Source organism: Xiphias gladius, chromosome 21 (assembly GCF_016859285.1).
Source record: "Xiphias gladius isolate SHS-SW01 ecotype Sanya breed wild chromosome 21, ASM1685928v1, whole genome shotgun sequence".
Taxonomy (NCBI): domain Eukaryota; kingdom Metazoa; phylum Chordata; class Actinopteri; order Istiophoriformes; family Xiphiidae; genus Xiphias; species Xiphias gladius.
The window spans coordinates 23,288,573-23,314,877 of NC_053420.1; the positions used below are offsets into that span (position 1 = coordinate 23,288,573).

Consider the following 26,305-nt stretch of genomic DNA (forward strand, 5'->3'; position numbering starts at 1 on the left):
AAACCTAATCAAACCATGACCATTCCATAAGATTAATCGCATGTTTTTTTATTGTAACCGTGATGACAAAGGTCTTGCAGGCCTGCTGCCACAAGGACACTATATCATGAGATGCTCCTATGGGTCGCCTCAGAGGGTAGGTCCAAACAACCTATATAGTCGTTCTGGTTGGAGGACTTGTTGTTCAAAACAGACAAACAGATCCATTGAGGAGCAGGCAGAAATCCAAAACCCAACAAGTCCAAACGCAGGTAAAACGACAGATACGGGCAAAAAAGACAAGACGTACATAAGAACATAACAGTGTGGCAACTGTAAAGGAGAAAGACAAGGCTATATGTACATTGAGGACTGATTAACTGAAGAGACACATGGCATGGAAAAACTGGCAAGAAAAACACAAAGACATGAAGTAAAACAACAATGAACAGATATGGAGAGTGATTTCAAAATAAAGAAATATAACCAAAAGTCCAGATGGGAAGTCACATAGAGGGGCAGATCGTGACAAAGAGAGCTTCACCAAAATGCCAGCGTTTATTACAGTGAAAATAACATAACATGGAGGAACACTAAACAGAAACTATCTATGCTCCATTAATCAAAAGGTTCAATAAGCCCCTTTACTAACAATCCACAAAAAACACAATAAATACACAACATATAAATTTTGTAAACCAACATTAAGTTTCCCCCACACACAGCAGGTTTCGCTTCAACAGTGATTCAATCTTTTAAATGTTGTGTAGCTGCGATGATTAAAGGAATATTAAAATTCCTGAGTTTGTGTAAGGTTACGGATAGTAATGAAAACAATTTATTTATTTATTCAAGACAAAAAGATAAATAATTGACCATTAAACGTATTTTTCTTTTAATTAAGGCAGTAAATGCATACATAAAAAGAATGCATGCATTGTATTTCACTGTATTTCTTTGTTTTATCTGTTATGATAAAACAAAGTGACGGGAAAGAAAATGTGATTACTGACCTGCAGTATATCTTCACTATTACAGTGCATATAAGCACGTTTAAAGTTAAATTTTCTGCATAGCCTGATTTGTCAGGTACCTGGTTTTGTATTGATTGTGTTTGGAAGAAATGGTGCTGGTGGAGCTCTGGAGGGAATACTTGTAGACATGTGTGATTGCTTTAGTGCAGGAAGGAGAGAAAATTTTTGGTGAAGACATTTCTTACTGAGCTCGGGCTACATACGCAGCGAGGGACGTAGTCAGATCCTCAGTAATTTGCAGTCTGTTCCATGGGAGTTGGCTGACTGAACTGTAGAGAGAATAAGGAGCAGGGGGATGAAAACCCTGAATAAACCAGTGTAACCTGTGACCTCACTTTCTTTTTTTTATTCCAACAAAAGAACAAGGTATGGCCTTTTCAGAGCACTGTAGTCACATTAATTTAACTTTTTAGACTAGTGCTAAACCGACTTGTAACTCACTGGCATTCTGCATGATGCTTGCAAGGACAGCCGAATGAATCCTGAGCCATAGCAGACAATAAAAATGAATTTGCTACAAGTGCCGGCTTTGCTTTTAGTACTATCAGGAGATTGTCAAGGGAAGGCTCTCCACTGTCCATTAGCCTTTTATCAATAGATTTATAAAGATATAGTTTGAATTCTCTTTGGTGGTATGATAATTCACTAAATTTTCATTTCATAACTGTGAGCTGCCAGGGAAGATAATACAACATGAGTCTCAAATGCAAGGTTAAAAAAAAAACTACATGGTCATTTCATTTTGAATTCTTTTGAAGTGACACATTCATTAATGATAGGGATACTTCAGTCAAAGCTTGAGTGCTTTGAGACACTAGCCGGTAATTTGAAACACTATTTTCAGTGACTCATTGTAGCATGTATTTCAATCAGTTCATTTTCTTAATGCAGTCACTCAGTTTGCTCTCTGGGGTTACCAGATCTCATTTAGACATTGTAAGTGTATGCAGTTAAGTATATTAAGTGTGTGACATGATTTGATAATGATTTATTTAAGTGTTAAAACACCAAAATTGACTGTTTCTGGTTTATTGGAGTACATTTTGAGCTGTTTAATTTTTCAAAGGCAGAGGGAATACTGTATATAGTATATCACCAGTACATTAAGACGTAAAACAGACATACTTAATTGGTAAAACATGCTCCATTTCTGTGCACTTAAATGAGTAAAAGAGTTCCTCATTTAATTTACAACCTCTTTTCTTTTTTAAATATTTCTCTTATAACTAGGCAAATTATTTAGCTTAGTTTGGGGCAAAACTTAGGTATGATACATATAATATATCTACATTCGTATTTACATGATGGCAGGCTCTGAGGTTTTGAGTTTTCATTTGAATTTAAAGTTTATATGTTTTCCATTAATCATTTACCTTTCCAAAATATGATGAATTCGAAAATTGTCTGTCTCCCACGCCTCTCTTGTATTGCAGTACATTCAAGCTTTCTACAATAAGACATGGAATGAGAGATATGGGGAGCCTGTTGGAGAAGAGACAGTCACCCTCCTCTGGTCCCTTACAGTGTCCATATTTGCTATCGGAGGCCTTCTCGGAGCACTGTCCGTCTCTTTAATCTTCAAAGTACTTGGAAGGTGAGTTGACTCACATGTGCTCATAATAATAGCATGTAAACTGTGGGTTTCACCCAGGCTTTCAGATATCATTAAGCTGGCTCACTTTTAGCTGAGGCACATTACAGTGGTAACCTATGCTGCTATTGCTTGCCAACTAACTGATCAGCTGATTGGAAAAATGGAGTATTATCTACAGGATCCCGACATGGGCCAAAGTACTACACTTGAAATACAGAGATAAGATATAAAGAGCACATCTACAGACATATCTACAGACAAGTATAATAACTTTGTTTTCCATCAAAGTTAGATCAGAATACAGTAAGAAACATTTGTAACTAAAAAATGCCCTCACTGAAGTGCAGACCTCCGCAAAGGCCAATGTCAAACAAAATACACTAGAGGAAAAAATTCAAATTCATAGCAAATGATCCGGATCTGCCCCAAAATTGAATGGGTTCTTCCCTGACCCATGCCCCATCCCTCCACTAAATTCAGTGCAAATCGGTTCAGTAGTTTTTGCATAACCCTCCTGACAAATAATCAAAACAACAAACAAAGACACGAATAACACACTCAAATAACCCCTTGGTAGATATGACACACAAAGGATGTTTGATAGTAGGATATTTCCAAAAAAATATAATAGTTTGTTCATGTACTTCACTACCAGTTTTGAAAAAAATCTTCTAGGGGAAGCACTAGATTTTTCCCTTTTCCTCCTCTACTTTTCCTGGTTTGGTTCAAATGCCTGGCAAGATTAACCTTCATCCCAGCATATGGCATACTATACATATATTTTTCATTACCGGGCTCAAAGTACAATGCTCCTTCTTTTGGAACTAAGGAGACAATCCTGTTGCATGCTGTAGTGGTCTTCCTTTCTTCTCTTTTTTCTCTTTTCAGGCTCGTGGTTCTAATTTTACCCTCCATTCCTTATGCAGTTTCTTCATCCTTTCACTGACAGTCTCTCTAAATCACTCTCCATGACTGTCAACTCCATGTAGGAAATGTAGGAATTCACAATGTACATAGGAACTTGCTATTACACCAAATGGGACAGTGACTTTTCTCGGGGGATTCTCTAATTGGGTCCAATACGACAACCCTGTAACACTACTACAGTGCCTTTGTGAATCTTAGAATGTTCAGTGTTAGTTGAGACTGTCAGATTGGTGTTGATTCAACTACCTGATGTGAAAGTAAAAAGGATTACAGATACAATACTATCAAATGTGCCATCAGTTTACGTAAGTTATTGATCTGAATTTTTCTACAAGACATTTAAATCATTTAGAAACTGTTTTCATTGTCCTAGGCATCATTGCCTCTTAGGGTCTCCTTCAAAGGCTCTTCAGTCTGGGTAAGATATGGGGATTGTGGTTGGCATGTGGCTTGGTTTTTGGTTTAGTTTGATGCCTGAGCTGAAACTTGCATACCCTGGCTAAAGGCCAGCTGTGGTCATTTGACTGGCTGAGGCATGGCAGCATCATGGACCATACGTGATCCTGTTCTGGCAACCCTGATTTGGACTGTAAATGGGCCGTCACTGTGTCGGATGTAATTTTCTATGTGGGCCCATTTTATTGTTTTTTTTATTTTTAAATCAAGGATTTTGGTAAGAATGCCCTGAAAACCTGTTATTTTACACGAGAAATGTCTGTATTCAGAGTTTAGAAACATTTGAACTTTTTTTTTTAACTTATGTTGGCGACATTATCAATCAAATCTGATCAAACCACCCCCACACAGTCCTGATGATGTTAGGGCTGGTGGAAGCAGCACAGGGAGGGAGGACCCAAGTGCCGACACACAGACAGGCAGGTGCAGTGAAGGAACTTTAATAGATAAAATAAAGAGGACCTGGCTTAGAGACAGATGGATGGATAAGCAGGTACAGAGCACATGTCACTACATGCAGATAGCAGGCACATAGCAGATGATCTGACATGGAGCTGGTGGATGGTGGCCAAAGAAGAATTGTGACCGTACCCTCTCCTTAAGGAATGGCTCCCAGGAGCAGGAAACTTTTTGCAGTGGAACTTTGTGTTTCATCAGATGAAGAGCAGGAGACCTTGGGCGCATTGGCTGGAGGTCTGGAGAGCCAGAGAGCTGAAGACCTCGAGGCTAACCGGCTGGGGTGAAGGCTGGAGGCTAGTTGGCCTGAGCCTAGCAGACCGGGATGAGGCTGGTGGCTAGCAGGCCGGTGGCTTGCTGTCTGGAGACAGGTTGGGAAGCAGGTCTCTGGGAGGAAGTGAACACTGCGATTGTAGAGGCCACAGAATCTGTGATGGCAGGAATCTTCATCATCCAAGGCTTTGACAACATAGGCTTCTTTGCCAATGTCAGTGCTGGATTTTTCTGCTTTATGCTAGAGGCATATTGGCAATACATTTGAAGATCATGAATGGATCACCTCATTAACTTCCTCCAAGGAAAACGTGAGGTCTGCTGGGTCCATGCTTAGGCAGATCATACTGTTAGGGCTGGTAGAAGCAGCACAGGCAGGGAGGACCCATGTGCAGACATGCAAACAGGCAGGTGCAGTGAAGGAACATTAATAGATCAAATGAAGAGGACCAGGCTTACAGGCAGATGAAGTGAGCCAAAGACGAAGAGTGACAGATGAAGCAGATTAGCTGAGTTTTCCTCTGTTAAACTCTTAATAAATAATTATTAAAGATATGTTTCCTCCTCCCAACTTTAACTTAGATTGATGCTTATTTAGTCATGAATATTTAATTTTATGGAGAGATACTTAAAACCAATGGTTGGGAGGGCTTCAAGGCTTTATTGATTTGCGTGTCATATAAATATTCTATTTTTACATAAAAGTGTCTTAGTAAAATAACCCAAATGTTATTTTTTTCTGTATTGTCCATGATAGCTATTTTCAGTTAACCAACAACATGGGTGAAGAGCCCAATACAAATGCCATAAAAAGACAACAGAAAATATACAAACGTATTAATAAATAAAAAACAAGGATCTAAAAGCATCTAAACCACATTTTGCATACAGAAAATATACAAAGGTGGTAATAAATAACATGCCAAGGTTCTTTAAGTACCCAAACAAACAAAGAAAAAAAACCCCCACATCAATAAAGAAAGAGAAAAATCGCTTTTCCATTAAAAATCCCTTCAATAATGATCATCCAGTGCCCATCCTGGACTTATCTGCCACTATTTAAAAGTTTTATTGACATCCGGATAAATGAATTTTTAAATTTATTTCGTCTGCTACAAGGGACTCTGACCCCACTTACCAGGCCTCTGTCACTATCCTATTAGCGTGCTTTAAGGTAGCCTGTTCGTAAGTAGACTGCAGGGGTGTATGCTGTTTTACCCCTATAATCTTCCATGCAGTCTGCATCAGTTGGACCAGTTTTGACTTTAGCTCTACAGAGAGTTTAACAAACCCAGCTGTGATGCCATATCTGATAAGGCTCTCTAAAACTGCCCAATAAAAGAGTAATACGTTTTTGATCAACACCATGAACTCTAAATCGACTTAAGAAGTGTAGTCTTTGTCGTAATCTGCTATAGAGAATAACCTGGAACACCCAAATGGACAATTAATTATCAATAAAAACACCAATATATTTGAGAGAGGAGACCTGTGAAACACCATCTCCTCTGTCTTTTTAACATTCAAGACAAGGTGGTTGTCCTCACACCATTTCACAAACCATTGTATCTCTGAATAGTAGTCAGATAGGTCACTATCCCTTTTCATTAAATCCAAGATGGCAGTATTATCTGAGAATTTGATGATGGGATTGGTAGGGTTAAAACTTCTACCCTCATTAGTGTATAAGGTAAAAAGGGCATGTGAACTGACACAACCCTGGGGGGCTCCCGTGCTCAAGGATCTAAGTTCTGAGAGATTACCATTAACACTGACCCGTTGTCTACGGTTGGTACAATTGGAATGAATGGTACCATTTAATAAAGAGAGGGTGGATATTAAGGTCATTTATTTTCTACCATATCAAATCCTGAACCAAAATCCAAAAATAAAAGAAGTAAATATAAGATAGGGTCCTCTAAGTGCTTAAATATAATATATATATATATATATATATATATATATATTTTTTTTTTTTTTTTTTTTTATTAATATAAAATGAATAAATCATGGCTATGGCCACATCATCTCTATTGCAGATGATAAAGGAGCTAGTGAGCAGCTGACTTCTCTTTCACTAGGTTTATCATAATTTTCTCAAAACACTTGATAACTACTGAAGTCAGTGCAACTGGATGGTTGTCAAAATTCTCCTTGCAGCTTGCTTTTTTGGGAACAGAAATAATAATAGAGTTTTTCCAGATGGAAAGAACAGAATGTAAGTCCAGAGACTTCTGGTAGATGGGGCACCAGGCCAGTTCAGAAATCATGCAGTTCTTCACTGCATGATTTCAACAGAGGCCCAGAAATGCCATCAGGTCACGTGGCCTTCCTGGGACAGATGTGTGAGACAGTCTCTGAACAGCCTGCTGGTCAATGGTAATTTTTGAAGCGTTCAATGTAGGTAATGTGTCCAGAGCCACTTTTTGCTCCTGCAAGAAGTCAGTCATTTCAAACCTACAATAGAAGTTGTTCAATTCATTGGCTCTCTCACCCTCATTTATAACACTGTCTTACTGAGCTTTCTTACTGTGGCTTTTACGCCCCACTTATCACACATAAACGGTATCATGTTGCCTTGTATTTTATTTGTTTCTAATTTGGATACGCAAACAATAATCGATACATTGTCTACGTGGATATAAATGTTTGGGGGAATTGGAGACAAAGTAATTTGCCTCAGACTGAGCCTAGCTGTGTTGTTTCACTGCCCTGGTGCAGTACTGCAGAGCTGTTCGTCCTACAACATCACCTCAGTGCTCTGAAATAAAATACGTCCAAAAGAATCTATTATCCCCTAATGATGAAGATGTCACTCTCGGAGCAGGAAAAGACTTATGAAGCTTTTATTCCGAGTCATTTGAGAAAATTAAGAAGCCCTTAAGGTTCACCTTGGATTTCTCAGGTGCTGATCCTCACTATGTTGATTAGACTGAAACGTATTATTCATTCTCCTTCCATATTCTCCGCTAGACATCTCTGGGCCAGCTGCTACTTTTGCACAATGTCTTGGAAAGGTTGAAATTGAGATGTCAGGGAGAAGAGTTGAATATATATTAGCAGATGAGGACACATGGAGCAATCTAAAAAAAAGTACTTCAAAGAGTGGTGATGATGTTCATTAAAAGTTTTCCAATGAAGCTAAAGTAAATGTTTTTTTTTTTTTATTAATTGTGATGTGTGAATATTTCAACACAGAAACACTCTTCATGATATAGCGATCATATGAAAGTCAAAGTGGTTAAATACGCTGCTTGCCTTCCAAAGATACAAGCCCCCCCCTGCCCATATATTAGAGATTTGTAAGATTTATACACAGTTAAGAAGAAAAACATTAATCTCTGTAACAGAACAAACAACGGAGATCATGATTCTATTGCTCTTGTGTACGTGAGTGGATTTGGAAAACATTAAAAAGTGCTTCCTTAGACAGGGTTAAATGACGAAGCCTTCAATTCAGATCAGATCCAGACTGCTCTTGAGAGTGTGTAGGAGTAGATCTTAGTGTGTGAAGAGATTTTCATCACACATCAAACTGCTGCTAACCACCTCACTGCAGCAGCAACCAAAATCTCCCGGAAAAACACATTTTCCATTGACCCTTTGACATTACATAAAAAACTCTTCTATTTCCTACACAAGAATCCTCCAACAAATACTAAGTTCTACTTTCATCAACACACAGACCAAACACAGTTTACCAAACACTAAAACTTCCTTTAACTGATCATTCTTATTGGAGCCTCCTACCAATCCTCATGTTCACTGACAAGCCATTCTTACCAATTTCAATTTCATCTATGCAGAAAAGAGTTGGTTTTGGTCACCATTACTCAGTCCAACACTATAACAATAAATGAATCGTATTCATCCTCAAATACTTAAATTGTATGGACTTCAGTTTAAATGCTATGGGTTTTTGTTGAAAGCCAAAACTCAAGCAACTATTCAAAAAGAAAGCTTTTGGTAAACTATGCTTGGGTCATGAATTCTTAGTGATAATTTTGGAAGTCGCTTTAGGAGTAAAGGGATCTTCAGTCAACAAACTTGATGGATGTCATACCATTGTGAGGTTTGAAGGGGCAACGTAGGTCTTGTTTTTAAGTGCTAACTGGGGTCATAAATACTTACCTGGAATCGTAGGTTTGTATTTGCATGTTGAACAAGGCCAATGAAAAAGTCACTGCAAAGTGTAAATATAAAAGCGAGGCATAAATATCACAGTCTGTTTTTGTCGTGAAACCCAGGGCAATCAAGGAAAATTGAACTTAAACTGATATATTTACTATTAACCTGGCACATTTTTTACCAACTGTTATGCCTCAGTGCCAGTGACAGCTGTGACCGGAGCCATTGTGTTTTTGGGTTTTTTTGGGTTTTTTGGCACAAACTTTCACTTGGACTCAAGGGTGAACTGATTATATGTCAATGGTCACTGTGACCTCACCAAAAACATTTCTGGACATAACTCAAGAATTCATACGCTAATTATGGCAAAATTTCACACAAACGTCCAAAAGGATGAAATGATGAGGTGACGACATTTTATAACCAAAAGGTCAGAGATCAGCTTCACTGTGACATCATAATGTTCTTCAAAAACATTTTTCTTGGCATTATTCAACACCATTACTTAGTAACAGAAGCGGCTATTGTGATAATATTTCCTGCAACTTGACCAGGTGGGAGAGGCATGCAACAGCAAGGTGGTAATTCATGTTCTGATATGAAATGTAATATCTGTTCTGTTAACTTGGTAACCAGGGAATATCTCTCAGTTTCCCAGTGGTATTTAAACTTTGTTCAGCTGTTTGAGGGCAACACCCTTGTAATAAACTTAGAAGGGCTGCCTGAATACACCTTTAGTTTTAGTCTCACATGAGGAGAAGAGGCCCAGACTCAGCCTGTCCTTCGGGTTCTCTGAAGTAACCATGTTAATAGGCGGTGTCCTTCGGTGTGATGAGAGTGCCATTTCAAAAATTCCAGAAGTTCATCAGTTAGATGAGCTTGCTTTAAACCTCTAAATGGATTAGAATTTTTATAATATTTGTATGGGATCATTTTAACCTGTGTCTATATAGTCTATGTTATCTACTCTTGTAGTATTTTCCAACCATATTCTCTTTGTGACTGCAGAAAGGGAACCCTGCTGCTGAATAACAGCTTTGCTGTAATAGCTGCACTGCTGCTGTCCCTGGGAGAGAAGGCTAAATCTTTTGAGATGCTCATCATTGGCCGGCTCATAATTGGGGTGGACTCTGGTAAGAGTTTATTTGCTTACCAAGCAGTGTACAAAAGTTACTGTGGATCAAATTACTACGTTGTACCAACCTCAATTAAATAATTGTAACCATGCAAATCAAGTACAGACTTTGACAGTATATTGGACTCTTTGGTTTAATCTAAAACTATATAGAGAAACTTACCTGCATTCAAACATGTGAGATGTGGATGCTTAACATTGTACTCTCACTCCATTGAATGCCCCATATTAAAGTTCCCAAAACTTAGATATGAAGCTAATTTAGCCTCATTACCATAAACTTTTAACAGTCTACACTTTGATCACAGCTAAACAGATCTATCAGCTGCAATACAAATAAACACACATTTACCTGAGTTGCTTAACACAGCCTCAGAGAAACAATGTCAACTTTTTAAAAAATGCCCACATTTCATCTGCAGCTTCAAATGAGATCTAAAAGTTTACAGCTTAATCGCTTAAATGGTTTGTTAAGCTAATGTGAAATTTAAAAAAAGTAGAGTTGCAAGTCATATAGATTAATAGGCTTTTGGTGGAACTCCACCCCCAAGGAAAAGAAAAATCTAGTGACATTGGCAGAGATCAAGGATAGCTTACTTGTCAGACGTGAATGCGCTGTTGATCAGTAAACAACGTGTGCTGTGATTACAGGTGTAACTTTCTCTTCTGGGTGCACATCTATAATCGCAGAGGAAGAGCAGAACATCAGTGCTTATTCATACCTGTCATTTTTGGGTTATGTTGCCTGCAGACACAATTTTAGGGAGAGAGAAACTGCAGTTAAATTGTCAGACAGTAACTTGACTTAAACCTGCTGCTGGCAAAAATTTAAAATGTGTAAGAAAAACACACTTATTTTCCAAGTCGATTAGCACAAAACTCCTGATTATTTGAAGAAATTAGTGGTGCCTGAACCCTCAGGCAAGTTTGAGGTATTAATACTGAAGTATACCTCAGTTTTGGTAATAACCCCTCACTATGTGTGCTTAACTCTGAATATAGGCTATTGGATTTAGTGACTCTCAGCACTGCACAACATATGATTAGCTGGAATAGATTGGAAATACACACATTCAGTGTAGAGCACAATCACATGTTGTTAGTGCTGACCGTTTCTAATGCACAGGTCGTCTATATATGGGAAGTTTCCATGATGATGCCCCAACAGTTCATGACAGTTAAGCATTTCTCAAATGTTGCTGCAGGTTGAATACCATCAGTGTAGCTGTTAGGCGTGTGGTTTTTCTGTGCTTTAACTCCGGTATTTGACTAATCCGCAAAGTAGCTAAATCATCATCTTTTTTCATGATAGGTATATCTCTCAGTGCCCTCCCCATGTACCTGGGAGAAATTTCCCCGAGACATATCAGAGGGTTCATTGGCCAGTTCAACTCTATCCTGATCTGCTTGGGAGTGTTCACAGGACAAGTGCTGGGACTGCCCGAGCTGCTGGGCCAGGTCAGTGTTGTTAAAGATTACAGAAAATAGTATTTGTCATGTCACTCATTTATAGTTTTGAGGTCTGGAGTTTAGATTTATGGTTAGTGCCATCTTTTACTATTACTGGAGTCAGAAAAATCCAAATTGGGACAACAAAGTTGAGCCTGGGTGAAGCTGATATGAGGTGAGAAAGACAGCCACCCCAGAAACCTCAATGGTTTTTCCTCCACTTTTTGTGGAGAAGATTTATTGACTTTGTATGTCTGGAGAGCATTTATTATTTTCTCTTTTGACCTTAATAAAGTCAAACATTGCTTTGGGGCCAACATCCAGCAATCATATAAGAACTGCAATTAATGGTTCTTCTGGTTTGTCTACAGCATTCAGCCATTGTGGATGCTGTTGGTAGGTAGTTTGTACTGACTCAAGATGACATTTTGAATTTAAAGCTGTGAAGCATACTTTTATATATAAATGAACGTCCATTACATTCAAACCCTTGCCAAGCAGGTTCTCACAATGCTGATTAAGACTATCAGCGCCAGGTAAATCTCTCTGGTATACTTTGCAGTATACCAGAGTTTTAAATCTGGTGTCTGTGGTGACATTGCCACGCTGCGTGACAGTAGCAATGTGTTTTACGTCAAACAGCAAGTTTGTCAGAGCTGAAGAGGGGAGCAACCGTAGCGACGGAGATGGAGTAGGCAACAGCAACTAGGAGTATGGGGGAGCCAATGGCAGAAAAACCTAGGAGGCGTCCAAGTAGAGTTTCTGATGCTCCAGATAAAAAGAAACTCTGCGTTCAGAGGAAGGATTACAGTCCAAAAAATAAAATGATTGACGGTGAGGACAAACACGGATTACTATTGGCGTAGCTTTTCCTCATTGGAGAGCGCTGAAAAAAGAGAAGGGACTGCGGGCAGACACAGATATCGCCTTACTGCTTTTGGAAAGGTTGTCATTTGTAATATATTTGGAGTAGGCGATGTAGCTTTTACATTTACTCTCCCTAGACAATGAATTATTGTCTTGTTACTGTGGAAATTTCTCTGTTTGACAGTGTGTGTGTAATAACTCTCACTGCCAGAAGGGGGAGACAAAAGTTCGGCATTGCACGTTTAAAGCTACTACCAGTAAAATGTGAACCCATCATGGCTTAAGTGATGGCTTTGACTCCTTTTACTGCACTAGACATCTGTTGTTGATGAGACACTTGTCACTTGTTCCAGCCTAGTCTAGAGACGAGACAAACATACAGTTTAGGAAACAGAATAAGATTCATATTATACTGAATCTCCAGAGGTTTTTCTTCCTTTCAAGAACACAAAATATGAATAAAAAAAATAAAAGTATGTTGGAGAGCAGGTTTTTTATCTATGGCAGGAGATGTGTTAAAACAATAATGGCACTAAAAATCCTGCTTTTGGCACTGTCTGGCAAAAAATTCACCTTTTTGCACGCTTAATCCCTAGCACAAATACTTTCAACAAATTTCCATGCATCGTATTGCTGTGCGTGTTCAGAGGTGCCACTTGTACCATATCTGAGCCCGACCATTGTCTGTTGGGTCTAAATCTCCTTCAAAATGAAATCAGGGTATGATGACTATGTAAACTTTTGAAGGAGTTTATTATTTGGCAGAGTGCTGGGGAGTCCCTGGAATTTCAACCTTTGAGCATCAGTCAAACCTTGAGGTCAAATGAGAGTTAAAACAAATAAAAAATCCTCCACAAATGCAAGAAACAACATAAAAAAGGAAACATAGAAGTCTGTGGTGTTCACCTATTTACAGGAATAAGGGCATGGTTTGAGGACCAAAATGTACATATCTTAGACAGAGAACATAGATGAAAAAAAAGTTGCAAAACAGAACATGTCAGTTTATTTAAAGATATCATGTGAAATATAGGTGTGAATTAGCAACAAATGCTTAAATACCAGGGACTTTCCATTTGTCAGTAGAGTTGATGAAGCCTCTTGGGCGAGTGGCAGATTTCTTCATGTCTACAGCTACGGTTGAGTGGACAGTTTCATTTTGACGTGACATTCAAGCTTGGAAAAAAAAACAAAAAACAAAAAAAACCCAGAGAATCCTCCATTCGCACATAATGATTTCCCATCACTTTTTTTGCTGAACAAGTGAATAGTGCAGGCCATCTGATGACACTTTGCCCTTCAGCGGCATGTCTTCCTAAGCCACTATCTTTACCTTGCACAGAGTTTGACTGCTTCTATCTTTCCCCTGTTTCAATAAGACCCCCCCCCAACTCACCTTAATTCCTACCTGATACAAGTTTAACCATGTTGACTCAGCCTACTGCTGAGGCATTTTCATGACAGTGATCCAGTCCCCATCTATACAATTGATTATTCATGTACTAGACTTTCAAGTTAATTTTAGGACTAAAAACAGACGAGCCAAGATTAGCCCAAGGCACATATACTATGAAACCCAAATTCAGTTGTGTAATGTGAACAGAATGTGAATTATATAAAGTGCTCCACTCCCGGCACATTCTGTTGAGTCTAGCTCACTGCTTACTTTTTGCACTGTATTGAAAAATAATGACTAAATACATTTCTTCTAAATTAGTTTCCCAAATTTAAAGCATGCAGTTATATCCTTTGGCAGTTGTGTGTGATCAGTGGCATAAATGTGACTTACTACCTGTTATGTAAGGTTGACTGGGTAAATGCCAAATGTATTACTAAGCCATACATAGTGTTAAAGTTAGTAAAGTTAAATTATATTTTTAATCTTTAAATCTAAACAGTGGCACTATTGGCCAGGGAGTATTTAAGTTTTCAATGGAAGTACTGTTTGGAAGCTAATTCCTAGCAAACCAAAGCCTCTGGGTGTCAAACTGACAATGAAAGGGAATACACAATAAAACTGTGAATACTTGATACATCTGCTTAATTGCTGGAAAAGACAGTCAGTAAATTGAGGAGTTTAGAGGAATTTCAATTGCCCTGATTGTAAAACAAGTGGAAGATGTTAGAGTAAAAATAAATAAAAAGATGCTGACATATTGAGGAAGGTTTTAGTTTTTTCCAATGAAAGATAGATAAGATGATTAAAATTACTTACGAAATGAATTCTGGTATTTCACAATGTGGCTCTTATTGTTGTAGATTTGACTTCAAAATTAGCATATGTTAGCATCACATTGTGCATCGTTATTGTGGAGATAGTAGTTGTAAGCTCTCTGCTGCGGTCATGAAAGGGCAAACCGTAAATACTGTTTAAAGAACGATAAATCAGATGACTTCAATGGGAGAAAAATGCAAGTGTGTCGAATGGCGCTCTCTCTCTCTCCAGAGAAAGCTATGTTATGTGTGACAAAAATAGATTTTTGTCAACAAATATTTTAGTAAGAATGTTGGCTTGTCCAGCAGTAGAATATACAGTGGCTAAGGCTGGCTGGTTAATTAAAAAAAAAAATATTAAGCTAGCTAGTTTCATTTTCATTTAACTGTAACGTAACTCTACAGGTCCCCCTCGCTGCCTGCTTTTAATCCGATGGTATGCTGTCGGCCTGTCATCACACTCGACTGGAAAAAATGGTAGAGAGAGATGTCATTGCTGTCATGAACATTAATACACATTTAAATCCGTCTGTGTAATGCATTGTTTAAAGAGCCATTACCATTAACATTCACAACTAATATCAGCATATGTTTTGATTGATGATTTGTCTAGAGTTTTGTCATTACTTCAAGTTGAAATTGTTGATGGTGTACAGTAGCTTCAGCTTTTGACAAATTAATCACTGGCCACTGAAACCTCCATCAGCATATTATTATAAAAATATAAAAAAGTCAAAGTATACAAATAAAAAAAAAAAAAAATCTATAGAGTTTGAGAAAACACAATACCTGCGTACTGAGAAAAGATCTCTACTTCTTGACTGTGTATTGGTGAATGAGGTTGTGCCTGTGAATGTGTGCCTGTACATCAACCACAGCAACAGCTGTTTCTGCATACCTCCTGAGACAAGATAGCATTGGAGTGTGCAGCATTTGGATTTGTCTGCAGAACTGTTTCCACACGATAACATACTTACTGCATTCACATCCTGTTTTGTTTGGAGCTTATCTTTTTTGCTCTAACATACTGTATGTGCATACAGTACTGCACATCTCCAGCAGCGCACTTGCTTTCATTCAAACAATGGAGATGTAAGCGCAGCAAACCTTTTTCTGAGCCAGTAACTTTTGTATCAAACTCCTATTTTCCATAATTTCTATAGGCCAATGCATATACTGCATGAAGGCTTGAGTATTGTTGTGGTTAATCTGTTTTCTGTTAGCCTCTTTATGTCTTTTCCATGGTTTTTCTTTGGATCTATTTCAGTGGAAAAGAAAAATAATATGTGTTTCTATGCCATTACTTGCTTTGGATTAAAAATGACTGTCACCTTTTAAGCCACTTGACTTTGATGTCTGACTCTTGAATTAAGAAGAATTCAAGAATAAGAATTTTTCCAAACCACAATTCATTCTTCCCTAAAATCAATGTGTTTTTTCGCTTTTACTTTCAAGTAAAGTGAAAGAAAATATCTGTACTGTTTGGATTACACTGTACGTCTCCATCGGTGAAGCCCCCTCGTTCTTGGTGTTATTTTCAGAGGAAATTCCTATTTTCTTCGACTGTCACTTAGCACTGACATTTATGCACAGGCGTAGTGTCTGAGTTTCGAGCAAAGCAGATACTCATGTTTAATTTATGAGTATTTGTTTGTCCCATTGTCCATTATTTCCACCTGCAGACCACCTTTATAAATATCATATGGAGTTTTTACGTCTTCACACAGCCATTGGTATGTATTCATATCACTTCGGTGACACCCTGTCCTTGCCATTTGACAAGACCATTATAGACCTATGAGACATACCTGACGATAATGCCACCTTGGTCTTTTGCTGGCCTTTGGTTATGGGACTCAAATAGGTTTCCTCTCATTGGAGGCTTCTGTTAATGGGAGCCGGTCTAAGATGTCAATTGTTATGAGGTGCAAAATGGTGATGAGCTATGACAAATGATAATTTCTCTAACCTTCATGTTTAGTCACTGACCTTGTCCCAGTAGGGAAACGTATTTATTCCAGCATTACAGCAGGAACAGGCTTTTAGCCAGTCTGTCACTGAACTCCCCTAAGACACTGAACTCATCAGCATGCCTCAAACGCAGCTCACAACAGTGAGGCTACATGCAGTGGCCTTAAAAGGCCTGTCACAGACTGGCTCAGGGAATGTGACAAGAAGGGAGTCCACCTAAAAGGTTATACCAAAAAACAAGCAATTTATTACAACTAAAGGTAACACAAATAAACAATGGGGTCTGGAAAGCAGCAACATCAGCCATGAAGGCAGGGCAGTGCATGGATGAGTGGCACATACACTGTGAAGGTGTTGCATGCACAGACCCAAACGAGACAAAGTGGATGTCAGCAGTTGGGAGAGGGAACAAGTGAGCACATGGGCCAGCTTTTATAGGCTGGAAGGCACAGGTGAACCACATCAGCTGACGACCCTCCCATGTGAACCAACTGCCTGCTGACGTTAGCCAGGACAACCTCCAAGACAGTGGGAAGGGCATCACAGACCTTATCTATACTCTACCCCGATCAACTCAAGCAGCCACAACAATTAAAACCAGTAACTGGTTTTAATGTTGTGGATGATCAGTGTATCTACTCCATCACACCCGAATACGTCTTCAGAGGGTTGTAATAAAGGAAATAAAAACATTTGAAAAAAATCATTTGATCGTTATATGTGGGGATGTTCACTGTAGTGCAAATCATTCTAGATGGTTGTCACACTGGGTATCATACAACACAGTAATGTGGTATTCTGAAGGACTTTGACATTTGCCTGTAGGTGCGGTGTGTGTGCTGCGAGTGTATGCTTTCAGCTTTTTGCAGTTTAACAGTACAGGACACAGTGTAATATACTGTACATCCACATACTAGAAATAACCAAAACAAAAAGGGAAGTTTGGAGCGATTTTTTTAAATGCATTTTCTTACTCGCAGGCCTTCTGGCTATATACAGCTCTTGAAATTGAACATTAAAGTTCTACCTGACTTGAAACAAAAAACTTCATGAAACCTGTGGTCACATTACCTTTAAGTAAGTTAACTCTCCATGTTAGCCCATGTGTCAATCCCAGTGGAATACGACTTCCCCCAAATATAAGGCGAACTCCATCAATATATTAAGAATGGGACAGCACACACCTGCAAGGGACTACTGTCAAATTGCTCTTCAGACAGAGTATCAGGAAAATAGGCTTACAGAGAAGGTGACATTCATTACTAACAGCTACAGGCAGTGGGATGATGGACTTTTCTTCTGATCCTGCCAGATCTACACGGACTGTATATGGTTTTCCAAAGGCTGAGATTCTGGTGATGTGAGGTTTTTACCAGCAAGGTTTTCGTTTTGTGAGACTTCAGTGTGGAAGGGGTGTTGTGTGTTCCTATTTCCAGTTATACAATAAGTCCAGATGCTTCTTTATCTCTCAGGTAATGGGCAGACTAACCGGGCATGACTAGAAACAAAGTGTAAAGGGAAAAAAAAAGTTCCTTCCCCTTTGCAAAATCCAATGCAGGAGCCACTTTTATATCTTTATGAGTTTAATAATTTGGGAGGCCTCATTGGTTACTGAAATGATAAAAATGGTTCTTATTTAAGTATTACTGAATTGGTCTTCCAAGAAAACAGAACATTTTTATATAAAATCAGGTAATCCTGAGGTTTCTTCCTGTAATCTATCACGCGTTAGTCTCTAACAAGAGAAAGGAGCTACAGCCAATTAAATCTCACTGAATGCTGTGGAAATAAAGATTAGCAATGAACTGTTACTGCCTGTACCAAACTTAGTAAAGATTAGTACAGAGCAGGTTCATTTCTCACTTGGGGATTGGGCTGGCTAGGTAAAGTAATTAAGACTGACCTATCACAAAAAATATTATCTTGTCTAATTCGATAAGTCAGAGGCGCGTTCCACCTGACATTACCATAACCCTATCCGAAAACTTAACTGGTCACACCAACCCCCTCTATGTCTTTGTGGTGGTCTTCCTGCAACAGCAGCCAGGGATTCATGAAATCCACATTCTCCTCTGTTTCGTTCCTCTCAGCTCCAGACAACAAAGATGTGTTTCATCCTTTGCTTTTGTTCAATCACAGGATGGAAATGTACACCCTCCAGCCTCTGCGAAAGGAAAAACTACAAGGCTGTTGGAATACAGCAATTTACAATGTGTCTGCTTTGTTTAGTTTACTGGAGACAAGTATCACTCTAAGTCATAGCTGGGCTTTCTGAGCTGGGATTTGTTTTATCACAGACACAGCCTGGCTCGCCCAGCTTGCCCCAGTTAAAAACAACTATTGGTGAACACCATGAGGCGTGCATTTAGTTTGTACCACTAACAGGGCTTACTCTTTGTGTGTGTGCGTGCACCCGTTTGAAGCAGAGAACTGTATGTGTGCACTCCAGAAATCACATTTGCCATGACCTCATTCGGCACCCACTAATTATTATTTTTTAGGTGCATTGCAACTGCCAGGTCAACTATGGTTTTCTATATTCATCCCTAATAGGCACAGTCCTACCTGATTATTAAGTGTTGTATGTTGAATGAATGTTGGATCTTGACACCCTGCCTTCTGCCAGTGGTCAACATATACTTATACATCTACATGCTTTAAAGTGTAATGCCTGTTAGAATAAGACTAATCATCCTGTGAGTGAAGTCAACATCAGCAGCCTGTATTATATTGTACCCGAAAATCATATAGAGGTAAAAGATTTTCGTCTTATAAGATGTATACAGCACAGTCCACAGAATTCATTTCTCATTGAACATTAAGTAGATTATTTGTCTGTCGGAGCAGCCTCTGAGAGATGTAATCTTAGTGCCCACTCTCATCTGCAGCTGAGATAAGACGACCCACAAACTCAGCATCAGTGAGACCCCTGGTATCTGCAGTATGCTTACATCAACACGGCTCACGCAGGATTTTGCGTACAGGGGATCACTGGGAAGATCTGGGTTGTTACCAGTCTAGACAAGTCTGGTTAATCAATCAGAAGCAAATAGGCTATTTTTTTTTAATATTTCAAGAAATATCTGCAGAGGGCATTACCTAGAAACATAATTAAGGTCAAAACTTCAAAAACGTTGCACAAGATAATATGGTGTTTATCCACTCATTCAGTCTCATTCTTCTCCTTTCTTTCCCCTCTCACTTTTAAACATTGTTAAATGTAAATGTAATATATTTTCTTCTTGAAACTATTAAAATCTTCTTTTAAAGAGACACATTTATAAGAGATTAATTAGTGAATCGCAAATATTTTAGTGTTTCCAAATGTTTACTAATGTAAGTAAGAAACTAATGCAATATTGATATGGGAAAATATTCATATTTTTATTGATGATATGAGATGGAGGTTTACTGTACAATGTATGCAATACATGTATTGAACAGCTATAAGGTACAAGAGTACCTTATAGCTGTTCACTGTCATTACTGTTATGTCACTTGTTATGACAAACCCAGAAATGATCACTCAGGTCTCCTCTGCACTCGGGGCCTTTTATCATCTTTCAGTTAATTTTTTTATTTTACAACCCACAACTTTAATGTTTGGGTTCATTTTCACTGCTCTCATCAACCTTGTTTCCAGCAGCAGCAGTCAGCTGTTTTCAGTGAAAGAGCTGTGATAAACACTCTGTGTGCTACCTGCCTAGCACCAAAAAGCAAACAGACAAAGCTAGTGCCCCGCTGGTGAACATTGTGGAGTACTTAGCAGCTAAATAGCTGGATTCATAGCGTCCTTATTATCAATCCTTTATGTCAATATACTTCAAAAAAACCTTCCCTTTTATCTCATACTGATCGTTTTAAATGAGATCTTCTCAAACGAGGCGAGCATTTCCAGCTGAATAGTCCATTCATAAAATGACAGTTCCCCTCTAGACTTCCAGCCCCTCAACAAAATCCGTTAACAACCCTTATACTAGTCTGGTGCAGCGAGCAGCATTTAGCTCATAGAGACATTTTAATTGTTCTTACTTTGCGGGAATTCTGTGTATACATGAAGAAATGCATCACAGACCATACGTGTTATATTAGGTTTTCCCATATTAAGCATTGCCATAAGCCTATATCCTATTTTCTACAAGCACAGTAACACATTGTTATGTTGCATTTAAGTGATAATTATCACTGCTGGCAGAAATTCTTAATTAGGGAATGATGTGCATCCACTTGTTCCATGAAGCGTTACACAACAGCTGTAAGATACATCTGTTCTGTCAAACTTCTTTGGTATCGCACGGTGTAGCTCTTGCATGTCTGAAGCTTTGATATAGTTCTTTTGTTGATGTTTTGACTGCAGGAGTCAAGGTGGAACTACCTGTTTTCGTTCCTGGCGTTGCCGGCATTGCTTCAGCTCTGTGTGCTGCCCTTCCTCCCTGAGAGTCCTCGCTACCTGCTGATAGAGAGGAAGGATGAGGCTGGAGCAGAGAGAGGTATTGCGTACGTTAACAGAAACGTTCCAATCCTTTGATCAATGAACATCTGCAGAATACATAAAGGCTGCCACACTAAGCTCTGACGTCTCAGATACATTAGTGCTTACTGCCTTTGAAGAGCAACTTTTTTTTACAACAATCACATCCACACACTTGTGAAGCTTGAAGAATGATTCCACGGGGGCAAACATGTCACTGTACTGTTGCACAAACTAGTATATCTGCAGGGGAATGATAGAGTCGTTTAACAAGACCAGAGACTCATTGATGACTTTCCCACTGCTGAGATATGTGGCTTTTAAGGTTGCATATTTTACCATTGTCTTGGCTCAGTTTTCTTAGTTTCAGTGTGCAAAACTCTTAAAGGAAAGGTCCACAACTTTTTCAGATCTGTCTTAAAACAATAGTCAGGTGCCCAAATGAACATTGAAGTAAGTTTCACTTGATGTAATCATCCCTCCTGCTCATGTCGGGCATTGTTTTTTAATTCAGACTTGGAAAAAAAACATATGCTTAATCCTCAGAATACAGCCACCTTATACATTTAAGGTTTATTTCAAAGGTAGTATTAAAAAGGGGAAAAAAAAGGAGAAAATAATACAATTTCTTCTCATCTGATTTCTGTTGAAATGTTGCAGTGTAGTCAATGTTTGTTACACTAGTATAGACTGTAGGTTAATGTTGCTTTACAGCATTAAAGTATAACAATAGCCTAAATTAGTTTAAATGATTAAAGGCTCTGCACACTCACAGGTGTGGTGAGTTATTTGACCTATTGCCACCAGACTCCATGTACTAATAAGATTGGTAAAGGTTTACTTTGTCAATACAGCACAATTAGTCCAATCAGCCAAAAACAATTATTATAACAACTGCTGTGGGTTTACCATGGTTGTGCAGGGCCCTTTAAACATATAAGTGTCTTAAATATCTGATGTTTGATCTCTCAAATAAAAGCAGAGAAGTAAAATCACAATCATCATTTTGCCTTGTATGAACGTGGGATTTACTGTAAAGTCACATTGTAGACTAAATAACCCATATTAACATTCAGGATATTTAATAAATAAAATGAAAATTTTCAATCATTATTTTTAAGCCAACGTTGGATTGGATTTACTGTATGTGTCTTACGGAGGTGGGGTGCATTATCTGTGAGGTCAATAATATCAGTCGTGAAACTGGACTTTTGTGTGAAAATGGAGTGAGTCGAAAATGTTTTTGGTAATCTGACATATAGAAACGTGCAAACAACAGGTAGGTAGTGGTATCCTGTTCGCCCTGTTTTTATTTGTTTTTTTTTTAACCTATATTTGTTTACATTTTGTTAAATGGCTCCCTTAAAAGTATGCCAAATTAGCTATTAGCAGTTCCTGTTTGCAGTGTACCCATGGATTGACAGACAGCTGTCACTGGATTGCTTTGATACTGAGGAAAACTTGAAAAACCTGATGATTCTTAGGAAAGTTCTGAGGCATATTTTTTCTATGATTTCGAAGCAGATATATGGATGTATGTATATTATATGTATATACATAGATATAATTCATGTCTCTGTGTTAATATTTGAGTTAACTATGATTCCATGGAGGGAATGAGCCAAAGCAATTACCCCATGACCCATACCTTGTTTTTGCAACTCCTTTTAACCTTTTAGTTTGCAGTTGCTTAGCACTGCAGTCCATGTAACATATGTGAATTAATTTAGGTCTGCCCTCTAGAATCTCAATTGATGTATATGCATCCTCGTGCCCAACCAACATTTTTTTAATTTCAGTGACTTTATATCGGTAACTATAGTGTGATCTTGTCATTAACTGCTATGACATAAAAGGAAACAGCATGTGGTGGAACTATAGCTCAAAGTGCATGTATTAACGAAGCATGGAGAAAAATGTGACGTCAGACATGGCTTTGATCAGGTTGGTCTCTGGGGTGGTTTGAGCGCTTTGATGTCTTTGTCCATACATTATACATGGGTACTCTGGGAAGGATTGGCTGCTTGTGTTCTATGTAAAATGGAACATCCTATTTGTTTCTTTTGATCACAAAGTTCAGCAAAATCTCATTGTCACTCGGCGCCACTGATGATTTTAACAAATAATCTGGATGATTTGGTTGGCCTCACTTCTTTCACTTTACCAAAAACTATACAAATGCATCCAAAACATATTATACATGTAATTTAGACTGACGTATCGAGAATCAAATAGCAAGGGAAAAAACATTCAGTGTCTCATTACAATGCATTTAAATATAGTTGGATGAAATTGCCACCACTGCACATGATTCAGTGTGAGTGACATTATGATATGGGGTGGCATCCGTTCACCTGTCTCACTCATTTGAGGATAATAAGCTATTAATAATACCTGATTGAAACATAATACAATATTAAGAAAAATAAATTATACTTACACTACAGGTGTCCCCTATATAGTAGATGTTTCTCTAATCAGATTTTAGCAAGACATACACCAATTTGAGTTAATGAGGAACCACTGATTTGCTTTGAAGTGCTTGAGGGCAACGTCCTTACACTGTAGTTAAAAGCAGGAAATTGGACCGAAAGTACGGTAGTCCTCTACTGATGCATAGGAGGAGCAGCATATTAAGAAGTTAATTTCTTAGGAAAGATATAATCCTTTATGAATCCCATAGCATTTGCAGTGTTACAGCAGCAAATAGCAGGAGCATCAGTAAAATATAAAATAACAAAATGTGTAAAATAAATGAGTAAACTTGTTGCACATATTTAAAATATTGATATAAAATGTTGATTGCACATGAGTTGATTAGTCAGTGTTGGTTTGAGTGGTCTACTGGGAGCAGTCATTTATAAAGTTTGCCAGCAGCCGGAAGGAAGGAACTGCGGTATCTCTCCTTCACACACCGTGGGTGAAGCAGTTTGTCACTGAAGGAGCTTCCCAGTGCTGAGGGCCCATGTAGCTATATCAGAAACAAAAAGCTCTGAATGGGTCCTAACCAGCTGAGAGCTCCCACTAATTATACTGGGCAAGGAAGGGTGTTTCAGAAATCGTGAAACATGTTTCGTGACACAGCATCTGGCACAGCATCCTCAGTATGTACAGTACATCTACAATAGATCTGCTGCCATCTTGGGAAAGTAATTGCATGTTTATTGTTCTTGGCAACTCCAAAACATCATCAGAAAAATAGGATTCACAAGAAAAAAGAGGAAACGTTCTAGAGTTTAGAGTTTCCGTTCACTCTAAAATGTACTCACAATTAATGATTTAACACCTGTATCCCATTTACTTTAGATTGTATTAACATGTGATCTGTATCTAGCTATCTTATCCGGATAAGGAAAAACACATATTAGTGCAGGGTTTAAATGCATGCAGAAAGTATTCTCATTGGACTGGCCAGACTCAATCTTGGGCTGTTTTTTAGATAGATATAGCACTTTATTGATCTCAAATCGGAAATTGAAGTGTTGCACCAGCTACTTCACATAAAACACAAAAACAATGAGGTAGGTAACAAACAATTCAATTAAAGGCTTAATTATATACAGTAACAAACTAACTAAAGTATAAAAATAAAAAATAAAAAAATAAATAAGAGAGCAACTAAAGATAGACCCATAGCTAAACCACGTCCTGAATATAAACTGTACACTGGTAGTAATATGATATACTAAAAGGCACTGTACATTAGTGGTAGTCGGGTGGATATAGAGCCACACTTTGTTGAGAAGTCCACCAGCCCCAGCTGATTCCAGATAACAAGAACTCTTATTAATATTAGGTAAAAGATAATAGGTGTAAATGCAAAGACCAATGGATAGAACGTCATTATCCGCAGTGTATCCAGATAAAGATCAGGTGTTAATATGGCCTTATTGTCCACACCAAAATAATGCAAACAAAATAACTAGTGTATACCAGATGTCTTTGAAGTCGCTGCAAAGTATAAATTCTGCATGCTTCCTTGCATTTTGCACATTTACGTAAGGTAGTTCAGTAATCCAATTTAAGGGAAAAGAGAACAACGTGTCTCAGTTTTGCGGGATCATTATACACTGATTTTTCTCAAAGTAATCTCACTCCTTCTTTTAGACATTCTAAGCCTTCTAATCATCTCCGAAGTCCTACTCTGGAGTCTCAGATGTAATGATGGCCTGTGATCTCTGGGAGCAGGCATGCGATGCTTGACAGCTTTAGAATTGTGGCACCAAGGTGTAAAGTCATGTTTCTGTGATTGTGAACGGAGTGGCATTTTTATAGAATGATTTGTTTCATCGTTGTAAAGTTCAGACACACAACTTTTATGCTTATTAAGAAAGTGTTTAGCACTTTTTTTTTTTTTGCTTCTCAATGCTTTTTATGATGAATACCTGTAGTGTCTCTTTGAAAACTAAGTCGAACTTGTGCATTGCAGTTTATCTTCAGATGGAATTCAAGGACGGTGCTTGTTCTTCTCTTGATGGAGCACTTGTATTTTTAGCTCACTTTTGCTGATTTGCCATCTGTCTTTGTTTAAAGCCGCCCTCACCAAATAAATAATTCCAATCTTTAGTCTGTTTAGCAAATCAAAATCAAGAAAATGTGTTTTTTTCCCCTCTCTTTTTAACTGGCACAAAAGAAAGAAAGAGAAGTGAGCAAGTAAAGAATTTCATAAATCAACCAAGTGATAACAAAAGTCAATATGGTGGGAGGTTAAACAGTTTGTAAACATCCAATTATCTTCAAAGGTTATGCTGAATTCTGATACTATTTAGGGGCTGCTTCTGTATTGCGGTAATATAGGGTTGGAAAAATGTGTTGCTGTCTGGTGCTTTATGCAAGCGTTAGAAAGCTGGTGACAATAATGACTGGCTGTGTGAATAACTCCTCAAGGAAGAGATGAGTGGTTGCTTAAAGGAGATCCTGCCCAAACTCCCCTCACATCTTCCCTACGACATTTTGCTGGCATGAGTCAGAGCAGCATTGCAGATCCATGTTGCTGGCTTGTGTTACAGCGCTGCGGTTCGGGGAACTGTTGTCAACACACACAAATCTTGAGGGGTGGTGCTGTAGTGTCCTATCATCATCATTCGGTGTCAGACAGGAACAGCATGTTCTCTCGCCCCCCGTCTTGTCTCTTGTCATGTCGTATATCTGCGGTAGTCCTGCCCTCCATTTAATTTTAGGATTGAGCTTACCAATGATTACAAAGCATAAGTGCACTTTTTACCGTTCCAAGGCTAGAACTATGAACTTAAAAGATACGACACAAGGTCTCATCTTCCCACCACACCGATCCAATCATATGTCATCACACCTTGCACGGTGTGCTCGTTTCTTTTCTTTTTCTCCTGTCT

General features: G+C 38.4%; 1 protein-coding gene across 11 annotated transcripts in view; it reads left to right on the top strand.

The window, feature by feature from the left end:
- slc2a9l2 (solute carrier family 2 member 9, like 2) overlaps window positions 1-26,305 on the top strand; it is a 102,950-nt gene that overhangs the window by 17,292 nt on the left and 59,353 nt on the right. For all 11 annotated transcript variants that reach the window (XM_040159383.1, XM_040159387.1, XM_040159384.1 and 8 more), the window contains 4 exons: window positions 2,447-2,607; window positions 9,856-9,980; window positions 11,295-11,440; window positions 20,841-20,973. In XM_040159383.1, coding sequence (XP_040015317.1) covers window positions 2,447-2,607; window positions 9,856-9,980; window positions 11,295-11,440; window positions 20,841-20,973 — 565 coding nt within the window. The remainder of the gene's footprint in view (window positions 1-2,446; window positions 2,608-9,855; window positions 9,981-11,294; window positions 11,441-20,840; window positions 20,974-26,305) is intronic.